A 22,191-nucleotide genomic window follows, 5' to 3' on the forward strand; every position below is an offset into this window, starting at 1 on the left:
ATCAAATATATCTCGCTTGAACGAAAAACGCTACGAATTTATATAATCATATATGTATTGTGTATTTCAACTATATACCTCTGTAGTGTAAACATGGCTCAATTTACTTCGTTCCTAGGTTCTCCAATACAGCATATAAAGTAAAAGTATTAGTGAATTACGCTTAATTAATTACTAGATTTAATTGCTTTTGACTTTTGAATGCTCTACGAATCATCATTTATTTTTTCTGATTAATTTTCGCTATTAAAATTAAAACTTTGACCTAGGTTGATTGAATAGTCAAGAAGTAAGTAGTTAAGCAAAACTCTAATTTTGAAAACAAACATTATATTTAGTAAAATATGTTACCTACCTATATTATTGTTCTACGAGAGGACTTCTAACGTAAAATATTTTCAAGGAAATTGCTTTATTTTTACTACACATGCGTTTTCGTTCGAGCGCAAAAAGGATAAATATAAACCTTTAAAACTACAGTCGACTCTCGATAATTTGACACTCGTTAATTTGAATCTCTCGATAATTTGAAATGTTTTTTCCGGTCCCTTGAAAAATACTCGATAAATTGAATAAAATCAATGATAATTGGTCCCTTCGGTAATTTGAAGTTGAAAAAGTATTATCTTGCTCGCTAACATGCGATAATTTGAAATCCGGTCTTCCCTTCTCTCTATAATTTGAAGCGTTTATCATGCACATACCTGTCATTTGTTTACATACATGCACAGACTTATCTTGATAAAAATTTTGTGAATAATTGTTATAATAATTGTTAATAAATAATAAGAATATAGAAATTATAAGTAACAAATTTTGATCAAATTCTTATTTCCTTCAGTCGCCCCTTCCCCTCGTGGTTATTCAAACACTCGTTATTTTGAACTCTTGATAATTTGAAATTTATCTCTGGTCCCTTGAGTTTCAAATTATCAAGAGTCGACTGTATATGTAATCTACGACAACGACTGTATCCATGTAGAAATACGATAAATATATGTAGTATCTGTTGAGAAAGATGTAGATCTAATATATTTTGTAGATAATTCTTAGTTTCCTTTATTCGGTAATATACGCCTTTATTTTTAAATGAATTAATTGGGTTGTAGCCGAATTATTGTAAACGTGAAAAACGTGACAATATATTTTCAAAATCCACTTTTGCAATAGTTTCATACCAAACGTGTTACAGACATCTGTTTTTGTGTATTGTGTTACATCTGTCCTGCTTTGTGAAGATTTCTACTGTGATTATAATTTATTATTTATATTTTAATTAAAGTTCTTTAGATTAATGTTATTTTACTTGAAATCCCAATCAATACATTCTTTGAAAAATTTAAAAAAAAAAACTATTATTTAATTCACTGTTTTCATATTTATTTTATGTCACAATTTATATATTTGATTCAAGAAATTGAACTAAGTATTTCTCTAAATAAATTTACATATTTCTACTCCTTTTGGAAGCAGTGTTAGTGTAGCAGTCAGTCGCTTCGCGATCAGTCTGTTGGAGCTCGCTCGCTAGCTTGCTTCTTTCCAGATATATCTGGGCTGTCGGCTGGTCCGTTTCCGGGATACGTTTCTTTTTACAGTCCGATCTTCTACAATTCTCTCAAGGTGACCAAGGTTACCAATAATGCGTGTAGCGGTTGGGTGTAAATACCTAATTTGTGTGTAACTGAAGCCTGTGTGTTCAAATTGGATTGGATTCAGTTATATACGTCACCGTAAAATTGTAAAAACCGTTAGATTGTAATCTATCTCGCGAGATTGTAAACTGTCGAAAGATAGTCAACTCAACATACTGCTTGCAATTTAACGTATTATTATTCGGTAGTTATATGAAATTGTTGGGAAGTAAAATTAATCTGTAATTGACCAAAGAAGTTTGAATGATAACTAAGTTAGTGTAGTACAATCTACCGAATACCGATAACCGATAACCGATAGATTACAATCTAACGGTTTTTACAATTTTACGTTAACATATACATTTAATGTCTGATCGCGTTCTAAGGATATATCTTTTTTGAAAGAGTTCCAATGGGAATTAAATGTTCAGTGATGAAAAAATTATAGTGCCGGGTTACTTAAATAATTAATGTTTAGTGTAGTTATAAAATGTAGGAGGATCTGAAAGCATTGGATTATTTATAGTCCTTGTCGGAGGAGTTTTGCAGGTTATTACCACAGCAATCGAGGACATTATTAAGATACAGGTATTAATAGCTTCTGTAACTGTTATGTAATTTCATTTCATCTAACGTACTGATATTGAAGATTCCACTAATCTATTCACACTGATCCTGACAATGTATTTTTGCTTTGAAAGGTTCTTATATACCTAAGATTTGCATATTCAAGGATACTCCTGACGTGCACTTGCCTTAAAGTCAGTGTGAGTCTTTAAAAGGTTGGACTTTGCGTAAAATAAAACGAAGATATTTGTATGCTTTGCTTAATATGTATCGTCAATAAATACACCCAAGTCCCTCGCCTGTCTTGTTCTATGAATGGGTTCGCCATTTATGGTATAATTGAAGAATGTTATTTCGTTTCCGTAAAAGGCTTATAAATTAACGTTTTTTAATATTTTGAGATTGTATAATTTTCACCTCATGGTTTGAGATGAGTCTAGTATATAACAGTCCGCGCCTATTGACTATTTTATGGAATATTTTCTAGTTATCCGCATATAGGAGGCTACGCTAACGCTACTTGCGGACTTGCGGTAAATAAAGGATTTTCTTAATAATACATCCATCTGAGTGCATATCCTTAAATGACTAACTGCTCTTAACTTACAAGGATTTTATCATCCACCCTGTCGAATGCCTTTTTAAAATCGGTATATTATGACATCAATCTGTGCACAATCCCTGATATTAGGCAATAGATAGGGAGTTAATTCTGAAGTATTTACTGAGCGAGATTTAAAAAACCCGTGTTGATGATGAAGGCATTTTTAACATGAGTTGTTTATTGTCAATAACGACGCTTTCCAAGATTTTCCCAAAAATGTTTAGAATAGACATTTCATTTTTTGCTGCTTTATCTATGAATACCTATCAGCTCTTTACTTTTATTGGGAACTTTACTTCCTTGTGCCCGTTACAGTATCTACAGCCAAGATTCTTAAACTAATAAATAGGAAGATGGCAACATCTGAGTTTTTATGAATGGCTTTGATCTAGTATATTATGGTCTATATAGTGGATACCGGGGGTAGATTTTGGTCACCAGTGACTGCAAAAGTGGAAAAAAACTAACAACTTTGGCCTTTGGATTAAAAAGCTATAATCGTTAACTGGGGTTACGGACAATTTAAAGTTCAATGTTATAAATGGAACTAGATTATGATAATATAGAAGTTGACCTATCCTAGTTACCTATTAAGTAGTCGATCAAATTGGGTTTCTTACATTTTATATCGCAAACCCAGCTTGATTTTACTCTCTCAGTGTCTAAAATATTATTACTAAGTAATACTAACTAATCCGTGTTCGTACTTCGTAGTTCGACTGTCGACTCGACAGCTTTGACTGGCTATGAAGATTGTAAACATTTTGACAATTGACTTTTTTTGAGTTAAATTGTACAATGTCGGTCAATAACCAAAGACAATATAATATATTAATTATCAGATTCAGATATCAGATTGCATCTTCCTGCTTCCAGCCTCCAGGCTCTAAGAGTTAAGACGGTGTTGTAGCGGAAAATACGTTTGAAAATTGAAATAGTACATGTTGTTGTTATCCACAATCAATAATCACTTAATTTTTGTAAATATGTACTTACATTGAATGACTGAGTTGATGCTTTAACATAATAAGATGTTAACAAGAATTTTATAGAAATTCGTGTGTGCTATTAGTTTCTTGTTTCGTAATTGCTTTATTTCCTCATTCATTTATTAAACCATTCTGAACTAGTTTTCAAAATGGTTACTTCTTATTATATTATGAAACTTAGTAAAACTCATAAAAACCTAGACTTGTCTGAACACATAGTGCTTAAAAACAAAAGTGCATCTGAAATTAAACACTCTTCCTGTAGAGTGTGCCTTGACGAAGGCTGTGTTTCACTTTTAGATATAAATTGTAATACTTTAGACACACTTCAACAACTTTGCAATATTCAAATCAACAAAAACGATGATTTACCTAAGAAATTATGTAATATTTGTTACAAATTCTTAAACAATACTATGTTATTTATAAATAAAGCAAAAGAGACAGAAGAATTTCTAAAAAAATCCCTTAATAAAAAGACTAAAAGTAAAGAAGAAATTCATAAGAACAATAGTGATTTATCTGAACCTGAAGACTATAGTTTATCAAACGATATTGAATCTACTGTAAAAATGGAGTTGGAATTTGGAAAAGATAGTATTATTAAAGAGGAAAAGATTTCTTCAAGTATGTGTGATAAAAAATTAAAAACAAAGCCAACTGTAGCTAAACGAGTTCAATGTAAAATATGTAAGTCAGTTGTCATGAGGTCATACTTTAAACAGCACATGACCATGCATGATCCAAATCATTCAAAATATGTTTGTGAAATTTGTGGAAAGTCCTACAGGTTAATTTGTGCATTTTATAATCATCGTTTTCAACATAGCACTGATTTCTTACATAAGTGTCAATTGTGCCCCTATAAAGCACGAGACAAAGCACTATTAAGAAACCATATGAAAGTTCACATTGCTGACTATAAATATATGTGTACTAAATGCCCATCAAGATTTCTCTTTAGAAGTAATCTTAACCGACACAATATGTGGAAACATAAACAGAAACAGTTTAGCTGTGACACATGTAAAAGAATGTTTCATACTAAATTAGCAGTTCAGCAACATCATGAAGTTGATCATTTGGGTATGAAGAATCATTCGTGTAATTTATGCGGAAAAGCATTTGGATATAGGAAAGCAATGATGAAACATCAAAGAACAGTGCACAAGAGAGAGAAAAGAGTATATTCAAGAATGCCTACATATTTACAATATGAAAATAAAAATTAACATTTTTTACATCAAACTACTTAATATTATTGTTAGTGGAGTAATGTAAGGCAATATCGTAACTGAAGCTAGAATTTCCGACCGAAGATAGTTTTATCCGAGATAGAATTAAGCCTAGTTAAAAATTGATTCATAGCTTAATTAGATTATTTAATCATCAACTGTAAAAAAACTGACTATATTATTTAATTTTACAGTTTATATCATAAGCATGTTAGTAATAATGAAACAGTATTTTTAGGTATATATTTATTTGAAACAGGTGACTAGACAATAAGCTATATAAATAGAACACCCAATAATGACATACAAAAAAACAATATTATAATATTTGATTGTAACCCATTAAAATATCTTATAATAAGTTTGTCTATAACATATAGTTGTTAATATGTATATCCTTAACAATTAATAATAAATAACTACAACACTCAATAAATATTGATTACAAATCTTTGGTATCTAGTTTTAAATATACAATTTTCATTTAATAATGGAAGGTAATATGAGTGTATATAAAGGCCACAAGGTTTATCACTTCAGTACAAATTATTTCTTGTAAAAATATGTTTTTATTAAATCAGCTACTATAATCTATTTGACTAGAGAGTTGCATTATGATAGATCAATATCAACAGCATATTTCCATTAAGTAAACATCACACTTTTAGTTATAAGGGCACAATCTCATCTCAATAATTTAAGTACACTTAGGGAAATGGGTCCTACATGGAAGACACACTTTAAAATACTCTATAACCTATTTTGTATCAAACAGTTGTGCAAGTTAAAAGTGCTTCAGTTTGAAAAGACCACAAGAGCTATAGAGAACAGAAACGCATGTGTACTAATACAAAAATAATAAACTTAAATACTAAGATAAATAGACATTGATGTTTGTTTAATAGATTAAAAATTATGAGACAGATTAAAGTTATTATTGTTAATTATTTTTCATATAGTGCTTAACTTTACATATTCAAATGATTTTTAATATGCAGTTACTTATTAAATATAACATCTACCTGACCAGTAGCGAAATCTAAAATAAATATAGCATGTATGATCTGTAAAGTAATTGTTTCATTTTTCAAGTTATTCAATAATTAAGATGTAAATGGTAAGAAAAATTAGTTTAGTCATATGAAGGCCCTCTACACATAGTAACTATAAACATGGACGCAAAGATAAATTCTAAGGATTGTAATGAGAGCATTAAAGTACACCAAATATATTCAATTCTCAGAACAACCACTTGCCATATGAGAAGGTAGAGTACTCCAATTATTGATGGTACTGTTAAAAGCACAGAAAACATTACAGGAACATCTGTAACAAATTATGTATAATAATCTAATACCTTACAATCGATTTCTTTCATAACAAAATAAGCCTGAGAAAAAAAACTTCGTTTTACCTTTTTCACTGAGACTGCCCTTCCTCCCGAGAATAAGTCTCGCAGCCTCTATAATAAAAAGCGCTACAAGTACACCAAAATCTTGTCCAAGTCGAAAGCTTCGGTTGTTATCGCTATCATTATACTTCCCACCGATTAATACAGACTTCAAAATAAGCGTACCTAGTTCACAGGTAGCGAATAGTCCAAAATAAAACGAATTGATATACAGAAGTATTTCGTATGCTAAACTAGAATTAACCATATTGCACGACTCCCCGTTTTTTTTTTCAACCTAAGTTGTAAATACGCGAAATTAGCGTGAATTATTGGTATTAAACCAATCTACTTGTAAAAATATTTTTTATCAAAATTCATGCAGATTGCAGCAGATCAAATTTCCTTTCATGAAACTACAGGATATTAAAGTAGACAGGAAATGACATTAAATAATATTGACTGACAAGAACCACAGACATACACTGACAGTCCACAGATTTAAGACGGATGGCAATAGGTGCTTGATTGATATTTATTTAGATTTCATTGGAATTTTACTTTCTTAAGTTTACAAAAACTTAAAATTTCTTGATGTTCATACTTTGAAGAGATTTGAGAAAACTCGCGTAAAATTTACATATCTAGCAGCATATTTATCAGCTAACCATGATTTACTATATATTAGTTGCTCAATTATAGAATAAAAATAGCAGAAAGCCATCACACACTGTGCGTTACTAAACTGAGCGCAGTTCAGTATTATATACCAATTTACAATAATTACCTAACAAAACATTTATAAATAATCGTCATTCGTCACTCTTTACTCTTTACCTTTAGTCTGTAGTCTGTGGTGTCAACTGGTTGTGGCTGACTTGTGTGGCGCGTGCACGTGTTGCAAATGCAATAGCAAAATAGAAAATTAAGGAACAAATGAACAGTATTTTTTTATGTTTTAAATATTTATCTCATTTTCAAGAACTAGTTTAAAATGCTGGCTATGTTATGAATTGGTAAGTCTTATGTCAACTTTTTTGAATTTGGAAATAATATATCCATGTGCGACCACGCGCTTTATACACTTGAGTAAAATGTATTCAACTAACACAAGTAACTGTTGCAAATCTTTCTTTAACTGACTTGGTTTTGTTTTCATTGATATTAAATTGTAGGTTTCGGTAAATTTATTTGGTTTGACCCCTAAATTTATTCAAATGGGTGATAGGATTACGACTTTATATACCAGACTCTTCGCTGTTATGACTTTTCAGTTTTCGGCACAAATTCAAAAACTTAAATATCCTTAATACTCCTCAACTTCCTATACACTGCAATATTTTCTACATAGAGATTATTGAGTTTTTATTAAATTCATGTTTGTAACTGTATGATGTCAAATTTATTCAATTCTGATCTAATAAATAATAAATTGCTTCCTGCATATTGCTGCAACTCTTCCTTTTTAATGAGCCTGTAAAAAATGATGTTACATTTATTTAAATAAGAAGTTCTGCAAGCATGAGAGGCCATATCGCCCAACGTCAGATGAAATCCTGCTCATTAGCTATATATAAAAAACACTGTATTGTGTGTATTATAAATAATCATTTGACATTGTGCCAAGTGTTAGTTTCAACGATCTTAATTGATTTTCAATTTAATCACATAAGCCTGTAATAATATGTAACTATGTAGCCCCTGATATTTATTGCTATCAGTGCAATGTGTAGAGGTCAAACAACAATAAAGATAATTCAATAATACTTGTTCTATTTGATGAACACAATCAGTGACTACAAGCACTTTCATTAATATATTACCGTTTTTAGCAATGCTATTAGAAAATATAGATTTTATAAAAGCCATGCAACAAGGCCTGCTTAATAGGCTCTAATTATAGTTATTTACATTATCTTGATAAATTATTGTTGAGGTTCAACATTTGATAAATTAATTTTCACAGAATATTGGATGTATGTTACTCTTTGACATACAATTATTTATTACCTTGCAGTTCAATAAGTCTTTAGTATCAGAAACAATAAATATAAGAAACTAAATTGAATTTTATCATTACACTTTTATAGCACATCTTGCTTTAAACTCAATAAAATATAGATTAGATACAGCCATACAATTTAATGATATAATTTACATCTGTTTATCAATTGAAAGTTTTGTAATAAAAATATTATTGTTATAAATTACTGTTGCTACAGTGTTTAGAAATTTTGTCAGATTACAATAAATGTTGCTATTATACCTATTGTTATTCCAATGTTGATAAAATAATTCATTACGAGTATTAAGATTTTCGCCGTGATACATAATATGTAAGGTTGGGTGTGTTGTAACCTATTTTCCTATTCTGTGACGTGATTATATTACAATACAATTATTTTGAGGTCTTAGACATTCTGGTTTTATCGCTGTCTTCACTGTATGCACTCTGCACATAGAAAAGTCCATTCAAATCATTTGTATTATTTATGTTTTAGATCTACCACACCCACAGATGTCCATATCAGTTTTATGATATCGGATCTATAAGGCATGGAGATGTCGCACCAGGGGGGAGCTGAGGCCGAGAGCCTCTTGCGCCCTGACCGCAACGCTACCGTTATGCCGCAGAAACGTAAGTCATTATTAAGTTATTCCTCAAGTTTAATCCTTATACCAAATTTACTAAGCAGGTTTTCTGAAATTATCAAACATCCATTATTTGGTATTTATGATGGTAAAATAACAGATATGCTACAAGAATAGAGTAGACTCTATAATACTCTTTTATGTATGTTGGAAAATATTAAACTTAACATGTCTTGATATTAAATAGAATAACTTGTTTGATTAAGGAATAAAATAATTAAAACAAACAAGAAATATACAACCAGGTCATTCATTATTAATTAAGATAAAAAAGTAAATATTTGAATACTTTCTCAGTTTGTCATTGCTAAGCGGTTTCATATAAGGCTGTGAGTTTTGATGGCCTGGTACAAGTTCAAATCAAAACTAACATTGTTTTCCACCACTGGTAGGCCCGGCCCAATCGTTGCGTCAATCGTCTCATATGGCGTTGGAACTTAATTGTTAATATTTATCTGTGGACGAATCCGCCTCACCAGTTAAACTGTAGAATGTTCAGAGCGATACTAAAGTCATCGAAATGGCATTTCATCGGTAAAAAAGGCATCTACCTCCTACCAAAAATACTTATTAATTATGAAGCTTAAAAGATGCCAAGGCTAATACGTTTTGTCTCACAGTACAGTAAATAATATTTGCATTTATATTTTGCAATGTCACGTATCTTTACTTGACTACTAACGGCCAAAACCAATATGCAATCTCAATCCAATTTTAGCTGTCATAGACTGACAATTCAATCCATTTCTAAAGAAAAGCATGCCAATATTCAATACATGGACTGAGATACCAATCTAATTATTCAACCAATCGTTCAGAGGGCGGATAAGAGATTGAAGATTGCCCTCTGTATGAAAATGAATGTTTACTCATGCCAACAACCTATCTGTCCATTTTGACAGTGCTTCGATTGGCCAAATCAATCTCGGATTGCTATCGGTGAAACTCGTATGATTTGGGTTTGGGATTGCGACCTAACTTAATATTCATTGGGAAAATTTATTCATCTTCGTCATCTTCCAGTTCTAGTGATAGTGATTTGGAAGTTTAAATGCAATTATCCGATTGGGATAGTAATTCTGAAGCTGGAAGAAGACAACGTACTTCTGTGCGAAGACATAAGAAGACAAGAATTTATTATATCCAGGGCCTGAATGACGCCGAATTCACATTTAACAAAAGAAGCTTTGGAGACACTTTTACACAAAGTGATGTCTATCATATATGACTTCTTGCAGGTTTCATCTTTTCATCAACTTTTGTAAAAAAAAAACCTACTAAATCCACTTCAAAACCCCAAGACTCCAGCAGAACATCTTTATAACGAATCTCAAATACGAAGCAGAAATGTGGTGGAAAGGACATAATATGGTGTTTGGAAAAAATCGGTTCCCCAAAATCGGTTTGTCAAAAAAGGTTTTGCTTCAAGTATCTCGTGTACAAGCCGTGATAGTGGCATGTGCAGTGTTGCACAATATTGCTATTGATATGCGAGATGAACATTTTGAACTACTGCAACAAGTAGATGAACAAGCTGATGATATTGATCAAAGCGCAATTGACAACGTGGGAAATGCAAGTGTGCGAAGTAATCTTATAAGTAATTATATTGCTTTATTACTATAATATTTTATAAATTACAACATTTTTGAGATAAATTAAATAAAAATTCAATGCTTTTATTTAAATAAAAATACAAATTTTAATACAATACATCCTCGCTCCAGGCACAAAATCTATTATTTTTCTAATTTATTTAACAATATATTTTTTTCTATGGCCCATAATTATCTTTTATGCTCTCTTTCTTCCTCTTCAAATGCCCATTGCTTTCTCTTATTTAGAAGCTCTTCCTTTCAATTGACTTTCATTTCCTTCGACAGACAACAATATCATGTCTTTGACTTTTTCCTCGATAGAGATCGGGGTAAGAGGAGTAGCAGCACTAGGGCCACCTCCTGTACGATATGTTTCAGCATGTATCAAGGCAGACTTTTTTCTTGTAGCCCTCTTTAAGCTTTAGCACTGCGAAAGTTTACCCCACTTGTGCTATTAAACAGCGCCTCCAGCGTCTTCCAGCACTGCTCTTTCTCCTGCCAGGTGACTGAGTCACTCTTTTTATTTTCTAATATATTTTTATGGTCAGCAACAAGCGAAGTTAGAAGGTCAACTTCTTCCCGGCTGAAATTGACGCTTCTTTCACGTTTTTGCGTAGACATTTTTTTAAGTTAAAGAACCAACCTCGAATCACAAAAACAAGATACACAAACTACTCAGAGAAAATTTATATGTGTAATAATATGTACTAAAATACTCAATAACCTAACAAACAAAAATACCATATGAAAATGACAGCCCGTTTCGTTACAAGTAATATTAAATGACCAACAAAAAGGTTAAGGTTCTATGTTTTTCTATAGAATTTTGTAACTTTATTTGTTCGTAACAAAAAAACAAACAAAACGTTGCATAGCTATTTGCTACTTTATCCATACATTGTGAAACAGACCCTATTAGTCTTACTTATTTTATTTCGTTCCAAAAACAGCAAACTTTTGGTATGCTTGAACACAACATATTGCATTGAACGAAACGCGGTCGAGAGGCAAGGATCACGCAAAAGATTGCTGTCAATCTTTTGTCAAATAAACAATCGGATAGCAGAAATGTTTATTGGCATGCAGATTGGAGATCGGTCTTTAGATATGAATCAGTCCAAGATTGGTTATAATCATAGATTGAGGATACATTATTAATTTTGGCCAAAACGATCATGACATACGCAGATGATTGCATCACCTATTCTAATCTGACGTTATATGTTGGCCATGACTTCTCTTAATACCAATTTATACGCCTTAGAAACGTTTTAGGGCGCCATAATTGATTGATTCAATTTAAATGCCGATACTTGGTCTAAAGAACTGTAGGAGGATTGAGAAATCTCATAAGATCGCAGCACTTTATATACGTAGTCAAGTAATGGTACTAAATTTCGAGTAATATCAATAAATATGTTGTATAGAATTCTCTTCTTTCTCACCCAAAACAAGTAGTTTACGAGTCAAAACCAGCTACGGCTATAAGCCCTATTTGACAATTAAGGACTGGCAGATTTGTGTTTCATTAATTATTTTCTAGCCATGTTGAAAAGCTGTTCCTTCCAACTCAAAAAAATTTCGCTGGCAAACGGATTCAGGGTCATGAAACATTTTTCACAAATTGCCCCTTTAGCCGCTTTGTTTTATAACAATAGTCAATTGAAAAGCTCATCAAATATTTGTTAGCTTTCTCTAAATATAAAATACAAGAATAAATATCTGTTTCACGTTCAAATAACTGTTTGGAAACACTAATTTCGGTTATCTAAAGTTCGACAGTATCGTGTTACGCATGAGCGATCTGTTACAATGTGCAAATAGGCGAGACTAGAATTTATAGATAACTTGTTACTCTGGAGTTTGAATAGAAGTAATGCCGCGGAATCGAGATATTCTTTCAAGATAAGGGAGGGTCTCATAATTATAATTAGTATGAAAACTAAAGGCAATCCCTCTCTTTAGTTGGAAGCTAATGTCTGAGCGGTGTGGTCAGCTAGATAACATCCAGACTGTTTTCTGACCAGCGCCTCTCTTATGACAGTTTTGAGGACGATGAGTCTTTCATTTGATCGGTCCATCTGGTTAATGAACGGCCACGAGATCTTTTGCCTTCTGTGTTACCAACCACGATAAGTTTCTTCAAGTTCTCATCGCTTCTGCGCTTTGTAAATTGTTTTTCAAAGCTATACAGAGAAGTAAACGTAATATTAAAACAAAAGTCAACGAATTAAGGGTTCCTATAATTCCGGTTGTTTGTAATTTTAAATTGTTTTCATTTTATCATTGTCCTATGTGATACCGTACAAACCACTATTATTGCATACATCCAATGCGAAGCCAGTAGAATTAGATACACCGGATTGTAATAGCAGGTCATAACATATCATGAAAGAAACTGTTACTATTTCAATTACGTTAAAAAATTACTTTATAGGGATAATAACATCGTAGTAGAGGTAATCCATAGTATTGATTTAGTATGTTTTTTCTGATTGATCAAACAAAATAGACGTAATATTGCGTAGGTCGTAAAATCTGTGTCACGCAAACTTGCTTCGTCGTTCACTGTACCTGAACCAAGAATGTCATTTTAGTAAAAGAAAGATAAAGCCTCTTGTTCCTGGTGTGAATAAACGTCTCCCGAAAACCACCAAGTGAGTCTATCTTCACGATTTCAGAGAAAATAATGAAAAACTTTATTTTTACGAAATTTGTGTAATTCAATTAGATAGACAATTAGATAAAGCAATTATTTAACTAATTGAAGTTTATAGTAGTACATGTTTGTGATTTTAGATAAATATTAGCGTTAATAGCTTTCTTATGAACCGATTGAGGAATCAAACTACACAGGAAAAACTAATTTGGCTTATTATGTAGTAGTAATCCTTATTCGAGCACAGGCTAGGTTGTACTTTCAATCTAAATAATAATATACTCACAATTGAAAGTACTGGACTGATCAAAAATTCTTTTATCATTAGATTGCTCCATTATCCCTGAGTAATATAGACATTAATTCCAAAATAAGTAACGCCCGTTCGAGACCAGGAAAGATTTTTTAATAATATCTACTCTTTTTGTATAAATAAATTGATGTATTTTATCACAGTACCATTGTTTCGTCCATAGTGACAAATTATCTAAAACGATATTTATCAGCGGTGACGTAGCCAGTCAGTTTTAAATATTTTCTTTTACGTACTTTACAGAACAAGAAATCTAAATTAACTTATGTAATTATGTATGATAGCTTTAACTAAACTTTTAATTTTTCGATGTAGACCATTGAATTTTTGCTCGGTACAGTCAAGCTCATAACCTCTTTAATGCAAAGTTCATTGACCGCTATTTTCAAAGCATTGAAGTAGGCGTTAGGTTAATGCGTAAAATAAGTTTTTATCATCTACAGTGAATAGAACCGAGACTGGTTAATTTAATTTATCCAAACCTCCTTTTTTAATGCATTTTAATATGTTTGAACGAATATATTAGCAGAGCAGTGTTGGCCTAGTGGCTTCAGCGTGCGACTCTCATACCTAAGGTCGTAGGTTCGATCCCTGGCTGTGCACTAATGGACTTTCTTCCTATGGTAGGGGAGCCCAAGAGGGGATTTCGGGATTTACTCAAGCGCGGCAGATTAATATATAGGGGGATACCTTGTACCCGGTTAAGTACCTCCACAAAATATGAGGCCCATATATAAAGCCGCACGTGAAGGAGACAGAATCAGTTTAGTAAAAAAAAATTGACCATCAGAAATTCCCGAGCGCGTCAGATTAAGGTAGGGTGAGTTAATTACATCCTAACAAGTGTATATTCCACTAATCTGACAATTTGAGAGTGACGGAAAAAAAGGGGAGGGCAACAAAAATGTAAAAAAAAAACGTCATCTCGACATTCTCGAGCGTAGCTAATTTTTTTTTTATTTTGAAGGAAATAATTCAAGAATAATGAAAAATATATAATCTGACGATTTCCGCAAGCCGAAACAACAAAAATTCGTCGATAAAGTTAAATGCGTGCAGCTGCGTGATGCCTACATTTCCTTAAACCGATCGAAATCTACTATACGGCGTTCTAAACATTTCCCTCAAAATTACATTTCCTGTGAATGTGAACCGATTCGGACCGATAGATTTTGAGAAATTTTGAAAAATCTTAAAAAAATAAGAAATATTTTTTTTTAAAGTGGTTTCTTTATCGATCAACTTCAAAAACTAATCCGCCTTTGAGCTTGAAAAACCACGTCGATCGCCACCAAGCTGGTCAAAAGCGGTTGATTCGTTCGAGAGATATCGTGAACGAAAGAAACCCGAAAAAGTGTTTTTTCGGGATTACTCCGAAATTTGTGGTTCGATCAATTAAAATTGCAAAATTATTTATGAGGATGATAAAACGTGAAAATTGCTTGATCCATTCAAAAGTTATTGCGGTTTGAAAATTCCAAAAATAGTGTTCTATGAAACTTCTATCAGACTTTCGAGCTGGGAGAGCTCAAATGCATAGAAATGTTATTTCTTTGAACTCAGCGAGCTCAAAATATCAATTTTAAGCGCCCAGGAATGGAATTAGCGGGAAGTTGCAGGGATGGCCCTTTAGGTGAACCGTTTTTCTATTTTTTTTTGTCAGATCAGGCGAATCCCTCTAGATAATCGTCAGATTATGAGACAGTACGTTTAGAACATAAAGATGAACCACATATATCTTAATCTGACGCGCTTGAGTATTTCAAAATTGCGATTTTTTTTTGCAAATTAAGAAAATGGCTGTGGGTTTGCGTCCCATCGAAATCGTCAGATTAGTGAATGAGAGCTTTTTTTTGGTGCACTTAACACTCCCTTAGAAAATCTGACGCGCTCGATAATTTTTTTTTTTTTTTAATTTTCAACCCTTAAATACAACCACCCGCATCATGCAAACGATCAGATTAATATACGTACATTATTAAAAATACGTAGGGCATAGATGCTATCAATATCTGACGCGCTCGAGGATGTCCATGCAACAGTTTTTTTTTACATATTTAACAATCTATAGCCGCTTCCCCCACCGATGAAAAGGAATTTATCATATAACATTTTTTTCTTCTTTTTATCTAAGCTTTGCATCCCAATAGGTCTCTACGACGCTCGAGTAAATCCCCATTTAGCATCGTGGGCTCCCCTACCACTATGTGCGCATTTAAAATATGCTCGAACGGTGAAGGAAAACATCGTGAGGAAACCGACATGTCTTAGTCACTGAAGGCTGATCACCTACTTGCCTATTAGATTTAAAAATGATCATGAAACAGATTCAGAAATCTGAGGCCAAGACCTAAAAAGGTTGTAGCGCCATTTTTTTATTTTTTATTATTTAATAAATTTAAAACTATATACTACCTCCATTTATAATAAATCTCCGAGAATGCTACATTATCACTAAGTAACAAAGGCTATATTGGTTCACAAATATTTTATAATAAATGTCCTGTCGAAGCTAAGCCATTAATATGCAATTTTATATAGAATGATGGTGAAGGTTGGCTTTTAATATTATTTAATATTTTGCGGTATTAATTTAATCTATCAGCGACTTTCAAAAGCCAGATCTGCCTGCCAACTCATTAATTGCAATGGCACTTAAAGGAATTTCGGAACGGGCATTAAGTACTACTCTAGCGTTTAATTAAAAAATGTAGGAAATATTTGAACTCGTTTTAAATTTTATTTTCTTAAATGTGGTATGCGAGGGCTATGTGTTTTCAATTTAAAATTTTGCTTTACAGCATGGTTTATTTAAAAGTATTTAATAAATTTAAATTGAATGAATTTATCTTATAAATTTTCTTATCACACTATTCGCTTTAATAAAATATACGATGCTTTAGTAATTTTAATGTATTTGCAATTAAGTCGTTGTTTTGATCAACATAGGTTCCTTTATTAATTTATGAAGAAAACGTGAGGCCGTAGTGTTTTTTTTAATTTAATTAATTAATTTATTTATTTCGTAATCTTATTATGTTGCATTATATAAATCCCTCGCTGGACTCCACACACAGTCATGTATTGTGAGAGACTCTGAAGTCATAAAAAAAGACAAAAACTTAGTAGGTACTTAATAAAAAAAAATTAATTTGATTGTACCTATGCATTTGACATCAGTAATTGATTGATAAATGTACTATAAACCATAGTTATATAATCTTTTATTTTTAAAAATATAAGTAGAATATTCCATGTTTTTGCAACTATTAATTTGTATGGTTTCAAGAGAAAATGTTTATCTGTAAGTCCTTGCCCTAGTAACAACACGATTATGTTAAAACCTGTTGAGCAACAGTGATTCAGTTTATCAGGACATACAGACTTCGTAAAGAGTAGGAGGCTTGACTTGGAACGTAGTTGAAATATTTTAGCGTATTAGGAACTAAACGTAAGAATGCGTCATTTGTTGAAGGTTCCTAAACATTTACTACACTTAAAGTATCTTAGAACCGAACCTGTGTCAGATTGTCCAAAACTGATTTAGCGATGAATAAAAAACTCGACGAAACTATCGAATTGTTTTAGTTCTTTTGCTTAGATTTGACTTAAACCCCTTAGCTACCTTCAGTAATTTTATCTAATACTTAACATATATATACCTACTGTTTACGCAGGGAAGAAAAAACTATGTGTAGTTAAAAATATACCACCGAATTAAATTCTTTTTTTTTTATCACGTTTACTGTCTTGCACTCGCGTAAATAAGATAAGTTACTGGTAGATCAAAAAATTAAAAAAAAAACATTCATTTATTTTATGCATGTATGTAGTAACATATTACTACATACATGCATAATGTTCATGTAAATTGTCACGCTCATAATGCATAGCTAAAATAATACATATTCTTATTTTCCACTTGAAATTGAGTTCCAATTTAGTGTCTGTTACACACTGTCTCTTATTTCCAATCTGGTTTTAAGATGATATTTTATTCCCAGTCCGTTAATCTAGGTATATATATATATATAATGAAAATGGTCTTCGTTTGAGGCTCAATCACGCCTAAACCACTGATCGTATCGACATGAAACTACCACCATTCGATGCGAAATTCGATTCGATCGAATTCTAACGTTCCTTCATTTTTTTATTGCTGTTTTACTTTTATGAAAATTTATCCATACGGACTTCACCGCGGCAACATTCGGGGAGGCTTCCTAGAACCTCTAAACGTCAACATCTGTTAAAAACTCGATTTTCGAAATATTTCAATTTTCTTAGCGGGAAGTTAAAAAGAAGAATAATAAAAATATGAAAAAAAATAAAATAATGAAACATAAAATTTATTTTAATTCGTCCAGCAAAGCGGGCGCGAAACGGCTAGTATACTATATATTAATTTAAAAAACACAGGCTGAACGCGGATTCCGTTTAGTATTTATTTTGCGAATTATATCCGCTGTATGAAATAATAATATGAAAGTGTTAGCTCTGAGGTCCCCGATATTATTGAGTAAAAAAGGTGTTAGTTTTTACACAAGCGCATTTCATAATATACATAATAATAAATATAGAGTAACTTGTTTGTACTGTACGATGGATTGTAAAACAATATTTTTGGATGATTCAACATTTTACAACGGTGTTTGCAGTAACGTAAGCTATTGTTTACGTTTTGCATAACAAACATCTTGCACGTAATTTTACCCGTAATGAGAATCGATTTGTACCTTGTTACCTTCGTTCTGCTAGATTAAGTAAGGCAAAGTGTAATAAAGTATGAAATTATTCGTTTCAATGCTTAGAGGTTTTAAACTCGATTTTTTATTGCCATTAGCCATTATTATTATTATTCGATAAATACAATTTCAGTTAACCTTTTAATAATGCAATCTGGTTACGCGTCGGAATTTGGGGTATGGGAAACACAATGTTTTTTCAATTACAGAATTTCTGAATTAGTTATTAATCGTGTAGTGCAATGTAGGCAAATTCTGTTTCTTAGCTAACTAAATGCTCACAAAAAATGTGTAAAATTATATTTCTCAGAAATCCGAACCCTTTTAGAAGAACGCGTTTTGGCCAAACCTCACCGATATCCAGATTAAGCTGTCTGGATATCAAAGTTGCTTTCCTCACACTTTTAAATCGTATTTCCAGTAATTTTTATAATTTAATTTTTTGGTGTAATTTTTTTATCTCTTCGTGTATGTTATGTTTGCCTATAAGTGCTTGTCACATTTAATATTCTATTTTATTTTAACATTGTATTAGTGTGCCGAGCGTAAGCAAGTTTTTATAAATAAATAAATAGAAATCGAACATATCACACACACACACACGAAATGTGTGTTAAGAACTGAGCCACAAATGTTACTTATGTAACAAGCTAACAAAACGCCTAGAAGGAGGGCTAATAACATATATACAACATTGTGACTAGAATAATTTTGGCCTATATAATCATAAACTGGGATTATACAAGTATGCTTTGACGCAAATATTTAGGCCGTGATTGTAATAACGTTAACATGTAATCATTGCTTAGCGTTATAGTGTGTTATATTGTTGCCAAGCTTACACTAAACTTTATATTACTAGAACAAACACGTTTTTCCTATTTAGATATTCTATATTTTATTAAGATGTTTTTGATGCAAAGAAAGTTAAATATTTCTTTAAAATATTAAACAAAATAATTAGGCGTTATTTGAAAAGTTATCGTGTCGTAAATTAAACAAAGTGTTTGGAAAGTTTGTGCTCTAATAGATAAACGTTTAATTTAAACCATAATTTAAAGATACGATTCTAGGTTAACTGTAATTTCGCCCTCTCTACTGTAGGAAACGTAAATTTAGATCTGCCATTTTTTTTAAATGTTGACGTTTACAAATGTACATAGTTGTCGATATGAATAAATTAATTTCGATTAATTATATTTAAATATCATGTTTTATTTATGGTGCGTGTATTTGAGCCCCGTATTTATTTGTAATTTTCTTATATATTAATAATTTTCAACTCGTACGAACGACACTACACGCTTATGAGAATTTAAATCAAAGGATTTTAAATAAGCATTTCTACTTCACACCTTAGCTATACAATGTTTCAAAAAGCTTCCGTGAGCTTAAATGACGTTTTAAGTTGAAGAGTCAGCGAGGATTTTCAAAAGAGCTTGAACCATTATGCAGGCCTATTGTTCTTGTCTATAGCGTTGGAAAGGGCTAGTTCCTGCCTCACTTTTTTTACCTAGAGTTTTCAATTTGTTTATTGGCTGGAAAATGTTGGAATGCAGGATTGAGGGCACAGTTTCGTGCTTTTTAGGAGTAACCTATATAGGTAGAATGCTTTGCTAGGCTATTTGGGTTTTCTAAAAATGTTTCCTGTTTTTTTAATAGTACAAATGTAACACAATAGTTCTACTAACAGAACTACATTTTGGACTGAATCAATGAAATTCGACTCAACACTTCAGACTTTTCAATTATGTTATATTTTGTATATGTGTTTATATATATAATATGTTAATATTTTGTAACAGTTATGTTATGAGGAGGATTTTGATTTTCCATCTACTTTTTAAATATCTCTTGTTAGTCAACACTTTTTGTGCCTTGCCCGACCTTAGCCTTCTCTAAATTTCTTATATGTTTATAATTTTTAATATTAAAAAAATTTAATTCTTCACTAAGAAACTTGAATTATAGGTTTTAAGAAGAAATCACTAGGGAATCGTTAACGAAACACAGTAAGTGAATTTTCAAAACATAATGAAAAACTGAAATTCAAATCTTTATTAAGATAATTTTTGTATATTTATTATTTTAATGAAGTGAGATCCTTACCATTGATGCTTGTTGCACAGAGATTTTATATTAGGTACCAAATTGGATAGCTTCAGTCTCCCCCCTTAACAATCTAATTGCCCTCCTGTGGGAAATGATGAAACAAAAAAAAAAAGCTTTACAAGAATGTACTTCAGAATACAAACCTATAGTCGAATTTTTAATTAGACGATATCAACTGACGTTTACGGTGTTTTCAGTTTTTAATGAAATAAAAATAGTGTTGTGACAAAGTAAAAACCCCTGAATTAATGATCGGTGATGGCACTAGTCGCCGCGCCGTGCTTTGTAATAAGACGTCAAAAAACTGATTGTAGTTACATAGTACTAGTACCTAACTTATATCAGAGCACTTTTATACAATTTTGAAATAGAAATAATATTCTTTTATTGTTTGAAATGATTGACTATTCACACTCATTGTTCATTCATCTGATTGAACAAGAACTGAACGCATCACTATTACTTTAAATATGGCAACATTATTTTACAAAGTGACATTAGCTACTGTCAGTTGGCTTCGTTTAATTAAAAATACGACTATAATTATCGATAGCTTTTAACTAGTTAATATGTTGCGTATCATTATTCGGCCGAGGTCAAATCAAGAACGGATCGGATACTAAAACAAACAGAATTAAATTATTAAATACAAACGATTGTATAATCTGTATGTTTTGAAACATTCATATTTGTGTTAGCTAGTTCTTAATTTATGTTTAAAGGAATTTATGCTCGTGATATATTAATTTAATACAATCCACACATCCGTAATATTAAATCAGTTGTTAAGTATTCAATTGTCTCTGTGTGATGGAAAAAGATCTGAAAGGGCAACGCACTCCTAAGTATCAAAATGGTTATCATTATGGGTCATTATTATATTGGTATACTTTTTCTACAGAAGTTTTAGAGCAGTGTTGTTCTAGTGGTTTCAACGTGAGACTCATCCCTGGGTTCTGAACCAATGGTCTTTCTGTATGTATGCGGATTTAACACCGCTCGTACGGTGAAAAGAAGGTTTTTTTTTAAGACAATTCACACCAATTGACCTAGTCCCATGCTAAGCTGGTGAAGCTTGTGTTATGGGTACTAGGCAACGGATATACATACATATTATAGAAAGATAGACATATAAATACATATTTAAACTTGGGTGTTTAAATATGTATAATGTAAGACCTAAGCACAACACCAAATGCTCATCACATCGATGTTCGTCTCAGCCGGGGATCGAACCCGGGACCCATGGATTTGCAGTCAGGGGTACTAACCACTATACCAATGAGTCGTCACCATTACGCTTTAGACCCAAAAAGTTGTTAGGCACAGTTAGGTTACCTACTTGCCTATTAGAAATCATTAAACAGATACAGAAATCTGAGGCCCAGAAGATTGTAGCGCCATTGGTATGTATACTTTTCTACAGAAAATATTCAAATCAGTAGCTAACTAAACAAATAGAGGTAAGCTTTAACAAGCAATTACGTAATTGCAGTGTACTGAACTCAGATAACCGAGAATGATAATGAGATAATGACGAGCCGTTTACCACTTTCTATTGTTGACGCATAGTTAATGTTCCCTAATGGATGAAAATAATAAAGTAGAGCATTAAGACTAACAGTTGTACTCAGAATCATTCACTAATGATCTCAGAGTCGAGACTCGGTATGACTTATTCTAAACGCATTTT

General features: G+C 31.9%; 3 protein-coding genes across 3 annotated transcripts in view; 2 read left to right on the forward strand and 1 right to left on the reverse strand.

Annotated features, from left to right (window-relative positions):
• The first annotated feature begins 3,612 nt into the window (after positions 1–3,612).
• Positions 3,613–5,805, forward strand: LOC125063617 (zinc finger protein 567-like). Its single transcript, XM_047670154.1, has one exon. It carries the CDS (start codon positions 3,944–3,946, stop codon positions 5,024–5,026), a length of 1,083 nt encoding a protein of 360 aa, XP_047526110.1. The 5' UTR covers positions 3,613–3,943; the 3' UTR covers positions 5,027–5,805.
• Positions 4,967–6,846, reverse strand: LOC125063618 (transmembrane protein 80-like). Its single transcript, XM_047670155.1, has 2 exons — positions 6,444–6,846; positions 4,967–6,355 (listed from the first exon to the last, which is right to left on the reverse strand). The coding sequence occupies exons 1-2, from the start codon at positions 6,685–6,687 to the stop codon at positions 6,162–6,164; spliced, it is 438 nt and encodes a 145-aa protein (XP_047526111.1). The 5' UTR covers positions 6,688–6,846; the 3' UTR covers positions 4,967–6,161.
• Positions 6,847–7,263: 417 nt separating this feature from the next.
• Positions 7,264–22,191, forward strand: part of LOC125063173 (equilibrative nucleoside transporter 1) — a 35,693-nt gene continuing 20,765 nt past the window's right edge. The window contains exons 1-2 of the mRNA XM_047669442.1: positions 7,264–7,435; positions 8,921–9,057. Of these exons, the coding sequence (XP_047525398.1) occupies positions 8,976–9,057 (82 nt within the window). The 5' untranslated portion in view covers positions 7,264–7,435; positions 8,921–8,975. The remainder of the gene's footprint in view (positions 7,436–8,920; positions 9,058–22,191) is intronic.

Source organism: Pieris napi, chromosome 3, assembly GCF_905475465.1.
Source record: "Pieris napi chromosome 3, ilPieNapi1.2, whole genome shotgun sequence".
NCBI lineage: Eukaryota > Metazoa > Arthropoda > Insecta > Lepidoptera > Pieridae > Pieris > Pieris napi.